This window comes from Natator depressus, chromosome 16 (genome assembly GCF_965152275.1).
Source record: "Natator depressus isolate rNatDep1 chromosome 16, rNatDep2.hap1, whole genome shotgun sequence".
In the NCBI taxonomy this organism is placed as follows: Eukaryota; Metazoa; Chordata; order Testudines; family Cheloniidae; genus Natator; species Natator depressus.
The window spans coordinates 23,902,580-23,915,298 of record NC_134249.1 but is presented as its reverse complement, the minus strand read 5'-3'; the positions used below and the strand labels follow the sequence as shown (position 1 = coordinate 23,915,298).

Genomic DNA, 12,719 nt, shown 5'->3' with positions numbered 1-12,719 from the left:
GTTCCAGCCCAGGGCCCTGTGGAATGCAGCTGTCTAGAGTGCCTCCTGGAACAGCTGTGCGACAGCTACAACTCCCTGGGCGACTTCCCCAGGGCCTCCTCCCAACCCCTTCTTTATCCTCACCATAGGACCTTCCTCCTGGTGTCTGATGCTGCTTGTACACCTCAGTCCTCCAACAGTCCACGTTCTCACTCTCAGCTCCTAGTGCCTCTTACTCCCAGCTCCTCACACACACACCACAAACTGAAGTGAGCTCCTTTTTAAAACCCAGGTGCCCTGATTAGCCTGCCTTAATTGATTCTAGCAGCTTCTTGATTGGCTGCAGGTGTTCTAATCAGCCTGTCTTAATTGTCTCCAGAAGGTTCCTGATTGTTCTGGAACCTTCCCTGTTACCTTACCCAGGGAAAAGGGACCTACTTAGCCTGTGGCTAATATATCTGCCTTCTATTACTCTACTATAGCCATCTGGCCCAACCCTGTCACAATATGCAATGACCTAGATTTGCATTTGCTATCACAACCTATCAGACCTAATTAAAGTAATGGAGTTTTCATATAAAATAGGAGAGGATGTTAGATTACAGCATGAACCAAAGAGCATGCTCAGGTCAGATCAAACCATACCAAGGAACTCCCCATTGATTTAGTATAGTATATTTTTCCATATTCCTATTTAAAAATTAACCACTTCCTATTTGTTCTTATATCTAATGCTAACAGTGACTTCTGTAAGTGTGTGTAATTCTTCTGACTATGGATATAAAGGAAAGAAACACACTTGACTTGGCTGGTAAATACCTAACTAGGAAAATTTCTCTCCTATTCTGATGCTTATACAAATATATTTCACTAATTTCATTATTTAAGAGGAACTATGTTTTCCTACGTCCTTTTCAAACCCCAACAATACTGTTCAACAAGCTGTCAAAGAACAGACAGAACTGCAGAAGTAAAAGTCATGGATTACAAGTGGATCGAGTTGCAAATGTACAATTCTGTAAAATTAAAAGGTAAGTTCAGTTGACCCTTCCACCACCATCAGACACATGTATCCTACCTAGGGGGCCTTCCACATTTCCAAGAGTGCTTCAGTTTGAGTGCAGGTGCCAGTGTTTGAAGGAATATGAGACAGAACCTAGTAGTGGATCCTTCAGAGCGAGCTTGACACACATTGACAGGGCAGCTTTGTATTTAGTCATTTTTTGAATGTTCAGAGTGTGAGAGAAATTCAATAATCTGAACAATCTTAATTCCAGAGCAGCTGTAGGACTGGATCTAAACTGGGGGAAAATAAGATACACAATAAAATAGCATTTTTTCTACTGTTCCGTAAAAGAACAAGACAAAAATTAAGCTTAACTATAACCCTCATTCAAATAAAGCAGATACTCATTTTTAAGGAGAAAGCCAGAGATCATTCCAAGAATCAGACTGGGCAATGTCTCTGCAGCATGCATTCCACTGACACAACAACAACAAATCTCAAAGTCAGGGGAGAACAGTATGGAAAAAGCAACCTTCCTCACATGCGTAAAGGAGAAGTTAACCAGATCTTTCAGCACCAAACATTGGTGGTCAATGGGATTTCCTGCCAAATAGGAGAATTAATGAGGTTTTACATTCTAAACAACCTAAGAGAGAAACTCCTCAGAGACATACGTAATAAGATGACTAATTATATCAGCTGCAGTGATATGAACCTTAATTATTAAGGAATTTCAGCCTATATACATGTCAGAGTGCAAAACAGTTCAGACAGATAGGGTGATGGTAGATGGATTCCTACTTATAGATTTATATATTTACCCCTTTGTAGTAGTGCTTGAGTACAGCGATGAAGGCTCTGTTATACTGACACAAGGAACTACACTTAGAAGGCTCTTCAGTTCCTCTAAGAAAAAGCCAACTTTCGAATACATTCATGTTCAGCAGCTAGGTTAAGTTACTCTACAAGACAGGGTGCAAAACAGAACAGAGACACACCTCTGGGCTCTTACAAATATGTTCTTTTTTCTGTATGGTCCACACTTCCCAACCACTGGGTACAACACACGGATCTTATTCCTTATCAAGCCATCAGTGCCTTTCTCCACAAACAAACTACTGCAGAGATGGGGAAGTCATAGCAACAAATACCGAAGTGGAAGGCACGGTGGTAAATAACGTTTTCTTTCTGTATATGCATGTGTACACACATCTTAGAATGCACAGGTGCAGTAGATGTCTTTCAGTGCTTCCATCCAGCACTAAATGTCTTCCATCCAGTATTAAAATTGTTCAACCTTTCCTGAAGGACAGCAGCTATCACCATGCAGAAGTAAAGAGCCACAAGGTTTGGGGAGAATTTTTGGAGAATTTTGAAATGGGCACCTAAGGTTTTACTTCAGAATCTGAAGAAGGAGTGTGCTGGGGGCATGAGAGAGAGAGAAGTGTTCTGCGGATAGACTTTTTCAGTCTCTGGAGAGACTGACAATGCATTTTACAAGTATTAAATTCATACTATTATTAAAAACCTTACTGCTGAGAACTACTGCATAATGCTTTGAGAGCTGGCTGAGAAGCAGCCATTGCTGCTGCTGACCTGCATTTTCAGGCAGAGACTGGGACAATGTGGTCACTGGAGGATGCAAGACTAGACAGCAAAATCTCAGCACAATAATAATATGACATGGAGTTGTGTCTATGTGACTGCTTCTCAGAGGCATGGAGAAATTGGAGTCTGGGTGTGGCTAGAGGATGGAAATATCCTGTGATCATTGCCCGGTGTGTAAATAAAAGCTCATGTTAATAAATAAGAGTTCAGTTGTTTTATTCCAGCCTGACTGGCATGAAAGGAAGTCAGCACTTGCCATATGTCTGAACTAGTGGCAATCAGGTCACAGAAGGCTCAAAATATTTCTGACCTATCTAAAGATTCTTAAAAATTGGTTAACAAATAGTTAAAAAGTTAGCCATTACAATCTTTAGTTACCAATAAAAACATTTTTCCCCTGTAGGAGCATGAAATTAAATATTTCTTATAAAAGAACAAAAAAGCATTCGTCCAATTAATTTTCTGAAATCTCATTAAAAAATTTAGCCTGACTAAGTCATAGACTTCTGACCTGAATTTTAATTATCTTTACGCTGGATGTAAGCTTTTTTCTGATATTTGCAATGCATCATTAATTTTAAGGCAACTGCTTCCATGCTTTTAAAGTGCATGCTTCATCTGAATGACATTTACCATAAACTAATTTCACCTTTGAAAAACATCTGTGTTGGTACATGGGGAAGCCTGAGCACATGCAGTATAATGCATATGTATTCAAAGGACTGATTTACTTGCATCCTCAATCATTCAAATCTCTTTATGATCTGTCAAACTGTACATCCATATCCATAAAATAAAATCTTACTGAAAAAATTTGTTCATTTTGAGATTGAAATTCTTTTTCTGGTGTGGATTTACAAAAATACACTAGAAGAATAAATTGATTTATGCAGGGGTTCTAAGCTCCACCAACTAGAACAGGAAAATACGGGGCTTGTAAATGTGAATTACTGTTCAAATATCAGACAGCTATTATGGTAATGACTGCAGCTGATGACTGTATGCTCTCAGCTTTTGGACTTCATAGCTTCAGAAACAAGTATGATAATCTCCGATATCCTGAATCTGATTTGTTAGCTACAACTCAAAGTCTGATGAACAACTTGGCTCCAGTTTGAAATGTTATCTTCTCTACCAGTGAAAAATTAGTACTAGCTAGTGAAAAGTTGACAGGAAAAGAGAAATGCTAACTTTGAATGTGTAGGCAAAACCCAATATTCAGCAGGGGAAACTGAATAAAAAGCTGGATGCCTCAGGGAATTATAAATGGGACAGAGACTTTCACTGCTACGTGAATCCAATCTAAATCAGTAGTGACCAAAATTAGTTATCACAAGCAATCCTAGTATCTGAGAACTATAAAAATAAGGGTCAGAGAACAGACATTGGATTGCATTATTGTTTTTATAAAACCAATTTTCAGTTAATAAAAATGATGAAAAAGCTACATTTTTAGAACTGTATTTTACATACCTTGCATAATCTTTACTCCTCTGCTACCCAGAGCAAACAAATAATCTGGGTATTACACGGATTGCCAGCTTGCAGTCAGGAACATTACCAGGAAAGCATTGTTTCTTTTTACAAACTTCATAGGAACATAACAACATGGGCTGATATCCTTGCTTGTGATTTTATACGGTTTTATCGCTATATATTCACTTACTCTAATTAGAAAACTTCTAAATATGAAGTTCTATTGTGAGTCATAAGGAAAAGGTTAACTAAAACACTAAATATAAATACTGCAGATGAGCAGCTAGGGATGGCTGTAAACTAGCACTGCAAATCTTTGGGGGAAAGTCTGAAACAAACTGTGACATGTAGTCAATTTATCTCCCTTAAAGTTGAAGTTCTATACCTTTTTATTGTATCTGCAACTTATAAAAAAATAAATATCAAGTCACCAGAGTACAGCTACTATAGCCCCAAATTTTTATTTAATGGAAAAATACTCCAAAATGTGAACTATACAAAGATCAGACTACAACTGGAAAACTATGCTGGTACTAGCAGCTCACGCAGCATTAAGAAAAGCAAATACCCTTCCCCACCTGTGCAGAAGCACTTTAGCGGCAGCATTAGATGTAGAAGGGCACTGCATAAAAGCACAGTCTTATTATGGAAGTGTTGTCTAATAGTTGGAGAAGGGGACGGGGAGTCAGCGGTCCTGGAATTCTATTTCCAGCTCTGCCACTGACTTGTTATACAACATTAGGTCAGCCATTGCCTCCACTTTGCCACCTGTAAAATGGAGATAACGCTTTTGTGAAGCATTTGAAATTGTACGATGAATAGTGCTAAAAGGATTTTTCAATCAGAGTGAAAACTACCGTTAGGAAAGGCCTTTGGGATAGGAGTATACTCCTGGTCTAGTCCATCTGCAGCTGAGGGCACAACCTTGACTGAAGAAAAGAAACCATTCCATTTGGTTTATTCTCTCTCTCTCCACCTCTTTTTTTTTTGCTGAGACTTTAAAAGCCAACACACTGCCTGCTCCGCAGAAACACTGAAGCCCCATGCGTGACACTTTTCATATGAGATGTTTAACGAACATTTCCCTCCCTCCCACCTTAAACTATGGCACAGCATGCTAGCATTACTAACACCCTCAGAGACAAGGATCGCTGCATTTCATGGTGCAGAAATTATGTAATTTGGGATCCTTCCACATAAGAGGTACCACAAAACTAAGAAGTTCTCTAATTACATTTATGCCAAATGAAAAATCAGATATACTGCAATAAACAAGCCATCATCATCATGACACACAAGGAAGTTGTGATAATCTTTGCTTCGGAAGTTACTATATTATGTTTCTTTTTACAATAAACTAAGTTTTAAAACTAACATTTCACCTTCTCTGTAACACTGTGTTTCTCTGGTTTATTCAGCACCAGGGCTTTTAAAAAGGAGCAAAGATGCAAGAGCTCTTTTCTCCACCCCCAATTTCCAACCTGGATCTTCCTCGGAACAGCTGACGTACTCAGACACCTCCACTGATATCATTTAGATACTAATGGGAGAGGGGAAAATCTTCACTGAACAATGACCATTCAGCAAAATGAGGTTGCTCAGCATCAGGGTAAAGGCAGAACATACAGTATTACCTACTAATTACACTTAACTATGTCATTACAAATTCTAACATGTGTTCCACAATGCCATGAATGTATCTGCTGCTTAAGAACACTTCCTAATCTTGTTCATGAAATAATTACAGGGGCTATACCCTGCCAAATGAGGCAGTAATTAACCCTAATTGCTCAAAATGCAACTGGCTAATTCTAGGAGATTAATCAAGGGGATTCAATTATTATTAAATGACTTAATATGACAAATTGCTGCATTAGGAGAGGAGGCTGTGCTCCATACAATGTATTTTCAGAGCAGCACTAAACAAAATAGATTCACTGTTGTACTGTATAAGCAGATAACCCACTGTTTTTGGAATCTTGTACCTATGTTTTGCTACAGCTTTCCTAATGAATCATTCCTGTCCAAAGAACCTCAAAACACCACTGGATCCAATACTTAATGTGGCAAATTAACATTCTCACTTCCCAGCAAGACTTCCAGCATTCTTCTCTACCTTTAAGGCTTTTTGTTAACTGCACTAGGCACTGCGCAGGTAAAACCTAACAGTTCTGATAATATCTGCAGCCTTAAACACCCTCCAAGGAGGGACATAGCCCCAAGCCATACCAACAAAAATAATCTCTTGGTTAAACTGAAAATCTGCAGTTAGTCTGGAAATAAGACCTAATGATATCTTTATCCCCTACCCCTTTTGTGGACTGCCAGTTACAAGAGGGAGATCATCGTACAGGGAAATATGTTTGTGCTGAGAAAAAATATCAAGGAACGATGCTCCCAGAGGCTCAGAAGACAGAAAGAGATCATACAATTTAATCTGGACTGACCTGTTTCTTGTATTTGGTAATTATCACTAAAATATTCAAGTCAATGAATAAAGAATATATTTATCATTAAAATTCAAACAACTTCTTTTCTTTGGCCTTCCTTTAAAGGATCACAGCAGCACAGAAAGTCAGCATTGTACCAATATAAGCTTTTTATAAGCCAATTTCAAAACACCTGCTATAGGCAACACTGAAAATGTTTCCCATTCCTCCTGTGATCATCAAAAATGGGTTTGAAACAACACTGTCAAGCTCTTTAGGCCCAAAAATTTATATATCTTAAAGACTATAATAATCTTAACATTTAAAAAAGAGTTATAAAAAAGGACTCAATGGGGTCTTTAAGGGGATTAAAGAGAGAAATGTGCTTACTTGAGGATCATGCTGATATTCCTGCCCTGGCACTTTGCAGAGAGGGTTGTTCTGGTCCCCTAGATGATGTGGATGGTTATGTTGTCCTTCCATGGTAACATGCCAATCTTTGCCCTAGAATTCTGTTGAAATACAAAAAAAAAAAAAGCCATGTCACTGTTACCAATCCAACACATTGAAAGTGGAAAGAATTTGCAACACGAGTCTGTCCGAGTATGTGGATGTATTTGTACATAAACAGAGAAAGAGGATAGTCTTTTCCTCTCCTTCACTCCAGTGGAGGTTCCAGTGCACAGAACTATTGAAGAAGAATACTTCACCTTCCACCATAGCCTCCAGAGTCTAAGCATGTCACAAATACACTACTCAGAGTCCTTCCAGCTTGTGTATGCAGAAAGCAGTGAGTCAAGCAAATTCTGACTCTCCACAGACAATAGCAAGGGAGGAAGCCTCTTATCATAAGCATCATTGATTTCCATGAAAGCTTTCAAACTGAGCAGAATATCAAAAACAGCTAATGGCTGTATGTTCTCTCTTTATGTTACCCATAAAAGACCTTGCTTTCACCAGTTTAAATATAAATTAATATTGCAGCAATAGCTGGCACTGCCACCAATAAAGCTACATGACCTAAATGTAATTATATACACAGGTAAGAATAATATAAGAAAGGTCAACACTTTTTTCACTGATAAAAGAAAGGAACTAAAAAAAAAATTAATAAGAGAGAGTAAAAGAAAACTGTTTCTTCAAGGAAGTACTTCATATATCTAACTACTCTGCCTGGCACACTATCTTGCACTGGGAGGAATTACAGATCCAATAGGTCTCTCTCATCCCTAGTAACTCTTTAAATCAGATGGCATATCAATTGTAAACACATTGTGCACTTCTGCCAATTTAAAAATACAGAATTAAACTGACTGTGAGCCAATAATGTTCTCCAATGAGCCTGTATTTTGACATCTTTCGACGTTCAGAACCCGCATAGGTTTGTTGGTGTCCTCCATCCCACCCATATCTATTCAGTGGAATCTATATAAAACAAAAAAGTGAAATCCCCCATCTAAAGTGCTTTTATTTCTTTCTGGAGGTACGTATTACCCTGATGATGGCCTGTACAAACGTCCAGATGCACTTAACAAGGGTTAGCAGATGTAGAGTGATGCAATAATGGACCCCATGTGTTTTTCTGAGCCATACTTCCCATTTCCTGACCAGACAGTTCCTCTTCCAAAGCATCCCAAAGCCAACTACCTGTTTTTATTTATTTTAATTTATCTTTGGCAGCATGACAAGTGCAAGTCTTTGGGTTAATCTCAAACCAAAAGCACAGAAGACAGGCTGCAAGGTCAGGGATTTTCTGAATGGAGAGGAGGAAAGTTTAAAAGGGAAAAAAAATCCACAGGTATGTGTGCTCCAAGTAGCTTCATTAAGGAGAAGGGCTGTCTTTTTGATCTAAAGGAAAAAGAATTTGATGGAGCCGAAAATGAAGACCTTCTTTGCATCGGTCTTCACGGCTGAGGATATGAGGGAGATTCCCAATCCTGAGCTATTCTTTTTAGGTGACAGATCTGAGGAACTGTCCCAGACTGAGGAATAATTAGAGGAGGTTTTGGAACAATAAAATCCAAATCCTCAACAGTTAGACCATGCCTAACTTATAATCACACTTCGTAAACAAAACCTGTACTTTGTAAGCCATTTAAAATAGTAAAAACATCAGTGATGGTTATGCATGCAGACTTATAGCTCTGCACTCTACATCCCCAACAATACCGTTTGCAGGGCGGGCATCATTTAAGACATTATATAGGTTGAGGGAGGATTTCAGGATCATCCTCTGTTAGTAGCTCAAAATGCCAAAGCTGACATTACACCGTGACCTAGGGTCAACTGAAAAGTTAAGATTCAACCACCCCCCAAAATTGTCTTTTCATACAAGTTGGTGTGTTGGAGAAAGCAATAGGTGGAAGACCTGTTAGAATACAGTGATACCAACACACTGACCTAGGAACAAAGAGGAAAAAAAGAACAGTACTGCAGATAAATTTGTTCCATTTTTCCCTTACAGCAATTACTAGAGAGACAGCATCCCAATAGAGGCTCCTACAGAAGTTACAGAACTGAAGGGGCGGGAGGAGGGAAAGAGTGTACAACAACTGCCAACAGACCAGTTTCTGATAACGTATTCTATCAGCAGCCAATAACCTGCAATCTCTTATTTCATTCGTACTGTCACTTATTCCTCATTTTCTATCTAAAATTTCCCTTCATCCCACACAAATTGTGTCCCATTTTTTAGCACTGAAAATGTATTGTCGTTATAAACATGAAGTGCCGAGTCAAAACACAAAACGAAATCTAACTTGCATTTAAGTTGCCAGTAATGTGGTTGCTGAAAGGAGTAGTGAAATCCAGTACCCACACCACAACTCAGATTCCTGCACCTCAAGCATCACATCTGGGTTTATCTTAAATCTGTAGAGAAGGGTGGGGGATTATCAAGTGGTTTCAAGTATGACTGGATTACTTTTATACCTCTACAACTTCAAATAAGACTAAGTAAAAGTTTGTGGGTGTTGGGAAGGAAAAGACTAAAAAAAAAAAAAAAAAAGACATGAATGAAAGGGCACTGAGAATGTTATAGATCAGCCAAATTTACAAGTAAGCTGCTGGGAATCCAATCTTTGTGCAATAACTTTTTGAGAACACAAAGTCAGATCAAAGCAACCCTGTCTGGAAAAGTGCAATTCCCCTGTTGGCTGAACAGTGTAAAGCAGTTTGCTCCCTTAGTTGGGTACAGTAATCCTTATTCCTACCTTCCTTCCAAATGGATCTCCAGTATATATGAAAGCACCATCTAGATCCAATGTAAACAGGAGCCACAGGCATAACTCCTCTTTTACTTCCTAATCTTTATTGCCACAAGTTCCCATCAAAGGTAACTGATGTGGTATGGTATTTCCATACAATGTCACATTCAGCATGAAAATAGCTTGCATAATGTCTTAGTAAATGACATAAGGGCTGAAGGAAATTAAATATCTTTAAGCAAAGGAATAACTGATCCACGTTATCTTTGTTTAAGCACAAAAATGAGTATACAACATAGCCCTTCTAGGAGGAGCAGTGAAATGTATCTTGTCACAATGAATCATATTTACAGATTCAAGATAATCAGAATGACTAGAGGCAGAGAATGACTGTGAACCAGATCCCGATACCTTTATTCAAAATGAAAAAATCCCATGAATAGTTAATAGAAGTACGTGTGGATTAAAGTACTACTCGATATGAGTAGATGTATCAGATTCTGGCCCTGAAAGCAAGGCTTCTCTTCAAACTATTTATTCAGAATTTACACATTAAATACTAAATGACCCAGGAAATGCAAGATGACTTTGAACAGAGTGTTTTTGGCTAGTAAAATAACATGCCTAGTTATTCATCCATCTGTGTTTCAGGTACTGTGCCAGTATTGGGTCACCTCTTTGTGGCTGGTCTGATAACTCTTCCAAGAGTATAACAACTGTGACAAGATAAGATTTAGTGTCCAAAATGAATTTTTGTCAGAAACCTTTGTTCCAGCAGTCTTGGCAAGCACTGAGCGAGACAGGGAACTTTGCTATGTATTAATAATGCACCAAGGGCATCTGGGCACTGACTTCCTTTTACTTTAAACTACAACAGTTGGAAAAAGAGGAGGATCATCACAGCTCAAGTCATCAGAAGAATTTTTGCATTGGAGGTTGTATTTTGTTCTATCAGTACTATTCGTTAAAGAGCCTTAAGAGCAGACAGAATTTTGCTGGCTGGGTATAACACAACCTACCATAATGCATGGATGTATGGTGACATTTTAAAAACATCCACTGTCTTTTTAGAAATATAAAATTGAGAATTAAACAAATGCTTTAAAAAGCTTCCAGTGCCAATGCTCCGAACCAGCACACATCATGTGAACGGCAAAGTTTTAGGTTATTCCCCCGTCCCTCAGAGACTACATCGTGCTACTTCCCCTCATTAGCCATACAAATCACAGGAGCAAATTTTGAGTTTTCCATGTTGCAGCAGAACAAGCTACAGATTCATTCTGAGACCTGATGCCATTCTTTCTGTTTTTCCAGTGCTGGCCATTTGATTATGAAAAGAGGTTGGGACTTCTATGAGGAAAACATCAAGGATTCTGTTATATTGATCTACCAACCAGGAAAGCTATAAAAGCAACAAACATTCATCAACAACATTCCCACTACTGAAGAATTGCAAGAGCCCTATAATACCTGCCAAAAACAAAGTGCTGAACACTTCTGGGTTGGTCTAAATATAAAAGCATTTAAAAACCCATAATATGAACTTCAGTTTGTTTTCATTGTCCATGGGGAGAGGAGTACAAAGAATCAGCATGAGTAAGAAAAAGTAACATTAGATGTTAACATTCTTTCACTTTTAATAATCTGTAAGTTTATTAGTAACACAGATAAGGAAGATCATGGTGGGTTGGTTTGTTTGTTTGTAAAAAAAAAAGAAAAAAAAAAAAAGCCCCTTTAATAATAATACCCATCTCTTATATAGCACTTTTCATCAGTAGATCTCAAAGCCCTTTATAAAGGTGTCATTCCCATTTACAGATGGGGAAATCAAGGACAGAGAGGGAAAGGTGACTTGCCCAAGGACACCCAACAGGCCACTGGTCAAACTGGGAACCCAGATCTCCTGAATCCTGGTCCAGTGCTTTATCCACTAGACATATGGAATCTCTCTGAGACACACCCGCAAGTAGTTTGTGCGTTATGTGTTGTTGTCAGAGCCGTCAAATTTATAATTCTCTAAAAACATTGGACCTAAAATAACTAGGATTTATAAAGGTTTCTTATTTAAAAAGAAAGCATAATAAAAAATCCTACATGCACAGAGAACATACTGATACGGGCTTACTGACAGATTACTGACAGATTCCCTTTTTGCTTCTTACCACCCAAGACAATTAAGTTTCACACTTAAAAACTGAAGATACTGGAATGCATTAAAATATCAGGTCCCAGCTGCCATACTCGAACACTGATTCATATCTATAGTCTAACATTGATCTTGTATCACATCTACCATAGCCTGCCTTAGGGACAGAATGAACTCCAAAAAGATATCCAGTTATTTGTAAAACTGAGAAGCCAAGCCAGTCAGCAGATCACATGAAACTCAGGCACTAAGAGAACCATAACTCTGTAGGAAACACAAGGTATGTTCACTTACAAGGAGAGATTAGACAATGGGAAAGTAATTAACAGCTCAGAATAGCATAGCTACCACAAGCATGCAGAAGAGTTTATTAGGACGCGTATTAGGGTTTGGCCAGTGTTTGCTTAAAGTACTGTAGCTGCAAGCAAATAAAGGAGTAAGAATAAAATCAGTTTTGAAAAGAGATATGGCTCAGCTCACATGACACCAGCTCTGATCCCCGCTGACACCTAAGGGACAGAGTGTCCTGCTTGAAACTGGCAGTTCTGCTATTCCAGGCTCTTATTGGCACACACTCACACTATAGGTAGACTGGTAAATTTATCCTCCGCAAGAGGACCGATAGAGGGTCTTCAGATTGCTGATAACAATGGAGAAGCACTTTTTAATGTCAGCAAAGGCTCCTGAATTGTAACTCTACAATAAACTGTTGCATATTTTTCAAGTTTTATGACACTTTAAATAAAAATAGGCAAAAAGGTAACTAAAGCCAGTATTCCAGTTGCACTTTTAAACATGAATACAATGCAGTAGAGGACACTGGGAATGCCTACTATAGCTAAAAGCTGCAAAACTGTTTACAATCTCCC

At 38.5% G+C, this 12,719-nt stretch overlaps 1 protein-coding gene across 5 annotated transcripts in view; it reads right to left on the bottom strand.

The window, feature by feature from the left end:
• NEK6 (NIMA related kinase 6) overlaps nucleotides 1-12,719 on the bottom strand; it is a 103,150-nt gene that overhangs the window by 56,531 nt on the left and 33,900 nt on the right. For all 5 annotated transcript variants that reach the window (XM_074973436.1, XM_074973435.1, XM_074973432.1 and 2 more), the window contains one exon: nucleotides 6,889-7,010. In XM_074973436.1, the coding sequence (XP_074829537.1) occupies nucleotides 6,889-6,981 (93 nt within the window). In that variant the 5' untranslated portion in view covers nucleotides 6,982-7,010. The remainder of the gene's footprint in view (nucleotides 1-6,888; nucleotides 7,011-12,719) is intronic.